The sequence below is a fragment of the Rhamphochromis longiceps genome, linkage group LG3, assembly GCF_057381845.1.
Source record: "Rhamphochromis longiceps isolate RC_006_pf linkage group LG3, R_longiceps_female_GT1.1, whole genome shotgun sequence".
NCBI lineage: Eukaryota > Metazoa > Chordata > Actinopteri > Cichliformes > Cichlidae > Rhamphochromis > Rhamphochromis longiceps.
The window spans coordinates 23,471,533-23,479,114 of NC_140559.1; the positions used below are offsets into that span (position 1 = coordinate 23,471,533).

Below are 7,582 nucleotides of genomic sequence, written 5' to 3' on the forward strand. Positions count from 1 at the left end.
GTTGGATTATCATTGATGCTTAGAAAGATATAATCATATATGCTTAGAGGTATATAATCAATTGCATAATGATAGAGGTCTGATCCTTAGTAGTCTGCAAAGACTCTGTGTGCGTTCCAGAGCACTCTACTCAATTCAATCCTATTCAGTCTTACTTATTTATATAGCGCCAAATCACAACAACAGTCGCCTCAAGGTGCTTTATATTGTACAGTAGATCACACAATAATAGATACAGAGAAAAACCCAACAATCATATGACCCCCTATGAGCAGCACTTTGGCGACAGTGGGAAGGAAAAACTCCCTTTTAACAGGAAGAAACCTCCAGCAGAACCAGGCTCAGGGAGGGGCGGGGCCATCTGCTGCGACCGGTTGGGGTGAGAGAAGGAAGACAGGATAAAAGACATGCTGTGGAAGAGAGACAGAGGTTAATAACAGATATGATTCAATGCAGAGATGTCTGTTAATACATAGTGAGTGAGAAAGGTGACTGGAAAGGAAAAACTCAATGCATCGTGGGAATCCCCCGGCAGCCTACGTCTATTGCAGCATAACTAAGGGAGGATTCAGGGTCACCTGGTCCAGCCCTAACTATATGCTTTAGCAAAAAGGAAAGTTTTAAGCCTGATCTTAAAAGTAGAGATAGTGTCTGTCTCCCGAATCCAAACTGGAAGCTGGTTCCACAGAAGAGGGGCCTGAAAACTGAAGGCTCTCCCTCCCATTCTACTTTTAAATACTCTAGGAACAACAAGTAGGCCTGCAGAGCGAGAGCGAAGTGCTCTAATAGGGTGATATGGTACTACAAGGTCATTAAGATAAGATGGGGCCTGATTATTTAAGACCTTGTATGTGAGGAGCAGGATTTTGAATTCAATTCTGGATTTAACAGGAAGCCAATGAAGGGAAGCCAAAACAGGAGAAATATGCTCTCTCTTTCTAGTCCCTGTCAGTACTCTTGCTGCAGCATTTTGGATTAGCTGAAGGCTTTTCGGTGAGTTTTTAGGACATCCTGATAATAATGAATTACAGTAGTCCAGCCTGGAAGTAATAAATGCATGAACTAGTTTTTCAGCGTCACTCTGAGACAGGATATTTCTAATTTTAGAGATGTTGTGCAAATGGAAGAAAGCAGTCTTACATATTTATTTAATATGTGCATTGAAGGACATGTCCTGGTCAAAAATGACTCCAAGGTTTCTCACAGCGTTACTGGAGGCCAAGGTAATGCCATCCAGAGTAAGAATCTGGTTAGATACCATATTTCTAAGATTTTCAGGGCCGAGTACAATAACCTCAGTTTTATCTGAATTAAGAAGCAGAAAGTTAGCAGCCATCCAGGTCTTTATGTCTTTAAGACATTCCTGCAGTTTAACTAATTGGTGTGTGTTATCTGGCTTCATGGACAGATAGAGCTGGGTGTCATCAGCATAGCAGTGAAAATGTATGCTATGTCTTCTAATGATGCTGCCTAAGGGAAGCATGTATAATGTAAACAGAATTGGTCCTAGCACTGAACCCTGTGGAACTCCACACTGTAAACCCGAATAAGTTACCAGAACTCAAAAAAATTGAGGCAATCGATTGCCTCAATTTTTTTTGAGTTGATCAACTCAAAAGTCAAAATTTTCCAGAACATAAAAGTTTGGATTACATGGTACTTGTATCCTTTGAGAACGGTCAACTCAAATATTTGCAGTTAATATGACTTAAAGTTTCAAGTTTACAAATTCAAAGAAATAAGTTCACAGAACTTATAAAAAATAAGTACACAACCACAACATTTTTATGTTAACAAAACTCAAATGTTTATTAGTTTGTGTTGTCATTATTTTAAGTACACGTTAGTCAAATATGTTGACTACTTGATACTTAAAAACATGTGACCCAAAACTTTAAATTTTTGAGGCAATTGATTGCCTCAATTACACTGAGTATCGGTAACTTAATATGCAAAAGTCATAAGTATCTGCCATTGAACAGTATCTTGCCTGCTCCCTTTTAGCACTATGTTGAAATTAAATATATTAAAAAAAAAATTTAATAAATTAAAAATAATTAACAAAAACATTTATAAATTAAAATAAGTAGACCAAAATTTGTTTAGTCAGGAAAACTGTCAGAGTAATGAAAAATAATGCCAAATAATAATTAATAATATCAAAATGTGCTTTTGGCTCTCTGGCTAATATCTGAATAAGGCAACAGGGCAGCAATTTGAGTGAATTACAGTGCTATTTGTTTTACATTAACCAGTATCAAACAGTGAAATTTAGGTCATCTTGCGCAGCCCACAATGTTTTGGAAATAGTATTACGAAAAACATTAAAACATACAAAACATTAGTGTTGCTTTGCATTATGTTAATGAGAACAAAGGCACGTTGTATAGTTTGGACCTATTGGCTGAACACCTGTAGAGTAATGCAATAATGTTTTGAGGCATTATTTAGATAAAACGAGAGAACTTTGAACTAGCCTTTTATAACGCTTCACCCTGCATCCTTCTTTCAGATGAGTTCCTACATAACCAAGTCATTCTTGAGGGCCTGTAACCTGGGTGACAGTTTACCACTTTCTAGACCAAGTAAAATCTTTTGAGTAAATTCTAAAGTGTTGGTCAGGGCTTTGGGGTAGCTGAGGTGCATAGATCAGTCCAAACATTACCAGGAAAGCTTCACCAAATCTGGGGAGACTGAACACGGCATCCCTTTCAATGACGACAGAGATTTTCACAGGTTGGTAGTGAACTGGACTTGTCGTGTCATGGTCACTGATGACAGTGAAGAGGGCCACTTCAACACCATCAAGCTCCAACTCATCAGATTCGTCCTGAATTAATGAAAAAGAGATACTAATCACAATCTAACCCAAGAAATACAACAGACGACATATAATTTCTTATTTTACCAACTCCCATTGAGATCCAATACCTCTTTTACAAGGGAGACCTGAGTCTCACTGTAAGAGGTGAAAAACAGAAGATCCATGTTCTGCACACATAAATCAGCTAATTCACCAGAGAATCAAGTGGTGTGAGATAGACTGAAACTAAGCTAAAGGAAATACACAGGAAAATGTTTTACTAAACATCTTATCACTTTCAACAAAACACCAATTCAGTTCATTCGTAGTGAGGAGACAGAAAAGACCATACATGGAAACCGTATGGGTAGACTAAACAAAGGTAAGTCCAAACAGTGCATCAAAATACATGTTTGTACTTTGATGCACTGTTTATATACACAGTAGTATCTGTTAGATACTTAAGGACACTCACAGTGCAGGTTCTGAAAAATCCAGAGACATCCTCACGCAGATAGACAGGAAAGGCGTGGAGAACGGTAGTGCGCTTGGTGTGGATATCATGGATTTCCTATTTTCAGATAAAAACAGAATTGTATATACTGGTGAGTTTACTGAACAACAACAGTCAAATCAGAACATATGTCCACAAATAACCTGTTCACATCTTTAATACAGTCAGACAAATAGCAAACACAAAGTGGAGTAATAGCAAAATTCAAAAAGCTCATTTAAATCATTGAACCTGTCCAATGTTCCACTGGTTCAACCTATGAAATGTGTAACAATCTATTATTACCTGTTCATTGTGAATTCTTAGAATTTCAGCCAGGGCATCTGCTGTCTTCCCAGTTTTTGATGCTTTCTGTCTGAATAAGGTCATCAGTCGAGGAAGATGGCGGTCAAGTTCAGCGTAGAATGTATTGGGCAGGTTCTGATTTGTAATCCGCTGAAACTCTGCATACAACTACAGCAGAAGGACAATACAGTTCAATTTGAAGAATCTCGCACATCTTTATAAAGCAGCAAAAAGCTGCCACATGAGTAAGAATTACAATTTTCATTTTAAAGAGAGCTGATCCATATTACCTCAGACTCCATTTTTAGAGCAGGCCAGAGGTCCAAGAGCTCCTTCACTCCTTCACAACCCTAACCCTGCACATATAGTTTAAAATATAGCATTTCTAACAAGAAAACGGCTTGAAAGCACTCTCACTGCAGACAGGCATCTCCGCTGTGTAACTGCAGGGACAACGGGCTTGTTTGGACCCAACTATTCTGAGTCATGAGAGGGGGTTTAAAAATTTAGAGAGATTAAAACACTTTGTTTCATACTAGGCGACCGGGCGCCACCTCTAGAACAAGTAGTATCTAACTTTTTAAACAGCCTGCGACCCTCATTACAACAACTTAATGCTAGCTCTGCAAGCACAAAGTTTCCTTCGGGGAGAGCAGCAAAGCACATAAAAAACACGGACCGACATTTCTGCTATTCTTTTCGAAACGCACCCAAAATACAACTAAATATTCGTATTTTAACAATAAACTAATATCAACATTGAAAACTTACTGTAAGTCCAGTGATGCTAGTTGCTGCCGTTAGGTCCAACTTTCTCCAGTCGTCCGTGTTGCCTCTTTGGTGCTGTTCCCGCCCATATACCTTTACTTCTTCTGTGTTTCGTATTAATGCTCATTAGCGCCGCCTTCCGCTTCGGAGGGTGAATCAGAGATTAACTCGGAATAAAAATTGATTCCTGCAGCTGCTCAACACTTACGGAAAAAATTAAAAATATATATGTAGGATACATTGATAAAACAATGAATATTAAAATAAATACATTTTGTCTTCCACTAATGCATTTAAGAATATTTGATTTTACTTATTTGGTGAAACACTTTGAGATTTTATTGTATTTTAGCATGTGCTACATAAATTAAGTTTATTATTAAATCCTACCTACTTGAAACAACAAAAATAACAGGACTTTACCATTCTTATATGTCCTAACTTAACTGTGTTACGTTGTGCTTAAGTTATGATTTTAAGTGATGCTTACTTAATATAGAAATAGTTAAATTCAATCAAATATTATTAGTTTCATTTACTCAAAAAGAAGAACATGTTACACGAACTTGACATATTTAAGTTAACAGAACTTTTTAAAGACTTTGAGTATACACTACTTAATCTATTTAATTACTTTGAACATTCGGGTTTACAGTGCATAATTAACCTCAGTGTGTGAAGAGGACTCTACAAACCACTGCAGTGCAGTACCTGTAATACCTACAGCATGTTCTAATCGCTCTAATAGGATATTATGGTCAACAGTATCGAACGCTGCACTAAGGTCTAGCAGGACAAGCACAGAGATGAGTCCACTGTCAGAGGCCATAAGAAGATCATTTGTAACCTTCACTAAAGCTGTTTCTGTGCTGTGCTGAGCTCTGAAACCTGACTGAAACTCTTCAAATAAACCATTCCTCTGCAGATGATCTGTTAGCTGTTTGACAACTACTCTTTCAAGGATGTTTGATATGAAAGGAAGGTTGGAGATTGGCCTATAATTAGCTAAGACTGCTGGGTCTAGAGATGGCTTTTTGAATAAAGGTTTAACTACAGCCAGCTTGAAGGCCTGTGGTACATAGCCGATCATTAGAGATAGGTTGATCATATTTAAGATCGAAGAATTAATTAATGGCAGGACTTCTTTGAGCAGTTTTGTAGGAATGGGGTCTAAAAGACACGTTGAAGGTTTGGAGGAAGTAATTATTGAAGTTAACTCAGAAAGATCAATTGGAGAAAAAGAGTCTAAACAAATATCAATGGTAATGAAAGTTACTAGTTACTAGTTAACGTTAAAGGGATGTTTGGCTCAAAAGAGCTCTGACTTTTTGTCAGCCTGACTACAGTGCTGAAGAGAAACCTGGGGTTGTTCTTATTTTCTTCAATCAGTGATGAATAGTAAGATGTTCTGGCTTTGCGGAGGGCTTTCTTATAAAGCAGCAAACTATTTCTCCAGGCTAAATGATGATCCTCTAAATTTGTGACACGCCATTTCCTCTCCAGCTTACGAGTTATTTGCTTTAGGCTACGTGTTTGAGAATTATATCACGGAGTCAGGTACTTCTGATTTGAGGCCTTAGTTTTCACAGGAGCTACAGAGTCGTACGTAGTGAGGAGGTCAAATTTTTATTGTTATTCTTTTACATTTTGAGAGAAGCCAATTGAGTCTAATAACAGATTAAATGTCATGTTGAGGCTGTCATTTTTAGCATACATGGATGTTAAAATCACTCACAATAATTATTTTATCTGAGCTGAGAACTAAATCAGATAAAACGTCTGAGAAATCAGACAGAAACTCTGTGTAAGATTAGATTAAATTAGATTAGATAGAACTTTATTAATCCCTCGGGTGGGTTCCTCTGGGAAATTCGATTTCCAAAAAAGCACAGCACCGACAGAAGTTACAGAGTTGCAGAATATTATATACACACACACACACACACACACACACACACACACACACACACACACACACACACACACACACACACACACACACACACACACACACACACACACACACACACACACACACACATATATATAAATACAGAGACAATATAAATAAAATATACGAAGGGGATAAATAGAATAAATAGGAATAAAAAATAAAAAATAAAAATACAAGTGAATTGCACATTTCAAGTATTGAGTCTATTGCACTGTTGACTATTTACAAAAGTATTGCACAAAAGGTATTGTACAGTGAGGTGCAGAGGCACTACAGCTTACTTGTTCCCCCCTCCTTTGTCCTCCTGTTTCCCCTCCCTCTCCCCTCCAGAGAGGAGTTAAACAGTCTGATGGCGTGTGGGACAAAGGAGTTTTTAAGTCTGTTAGTTCTTGTCTTTGGGAGAAGCAACCTGTCACTGAACAGACTCTTCTGGTTGTTAATGGCCGTGTGCAGAGGATGCCTGGCATTGTCCATAATGTCCATCAGTTTCTTTAATGTCCTTTTCTCTGCCACTGTCACCAGAGTGTCCAGCTTCATGCCGACCACAGAGCCAGCCTTCCTGATCAGTTTCTCCAGCCTTGATGAGTCCTTCTTTGCTGTGCTGCTCCCCCAGCACACCACAGCATAGAAAAGTACTCCAGCAACCACCGACTGGTAAAACATCCTCAGGAGCTTCCTGCAGATGTTAAAAGACCTCAGCCTCCTGAGGAAGTACAGTCGGCTTTGGAATTTTTTATACAGGTGCTCTGTGTTGCATGACCAGTCCAGTTTATTTTCCACCCACAGTCCGAGGTACTTGTACTTGTTGACCACCTCCACCTCCTCCCCCTCTATCTGAACCGGCAGTGGACCTGCTCTAGACCTCCCGAAGTCCACAACCAGTTCCTTAGTCTTTGAGGTGTTGAGTTGCAGGTGGTTTGTGTGTGTAAGGCCCAGGTGGGAGTGAGTACACAGAGAGTGTGCTTCAAATGAAGATTATACTATGAAAAAATAAGTTATCTAAAAGTTTTGTTAATTGCTATGCAGATAAGCTACTCAAAAACACCACCGTGTTTTGAAACAGGAATAGAACATGATACTCTACCGCAGAGAGAGCGAACACCAAGTGACAGCCAAATGTGTAAGGACTGCCAACCCCCGTGGAGACCAGCGAAGCTAGGGATTGAATAGCCAACCATCTAATTAGTGAATGAACTGCTCTCCTCCTGAACTACTGTGAACCCATATTAGACTTTTTTTTTCCTTTTTCAGTACTAAT

The 7,582-nt window shown here is 38.6% G+C and overlaps 1 protein-coding gene across 1 annotated transcript; it reads right to left on the reverse strand.

Moving 5' to 3' along the window:
* Positions 1-2,270: 2,270 nt before the first annotated feature.
* Positions 2,271-4,465, reverse strand: LOC146673517 (uncharacterized). The gene is made up of 5 exons (XM_085402021.1): positions 4,374-4,465; positions 3,893-3,958; positions 3,603-3,770; positions 3,279-3,374; positions 2,271-2,830 (listed from the first exon to the last, which is right to left on the reverse strand). The coding sequence occupies exons 2-5, from the start codon at positions 3,902-3,904 to the stop codon at positions 2,567-2,569; spliced, it is 540 nt and encodes a 179-aa protein (XP_085258147.1). The 5' UTR covers positions 3,905-3,958; positions 4,374-4,465; the 3' UTR covers positions 2,271-2,566.
* Positions 4,466-7,582: the final 3,117 nt, after the last annotated feature.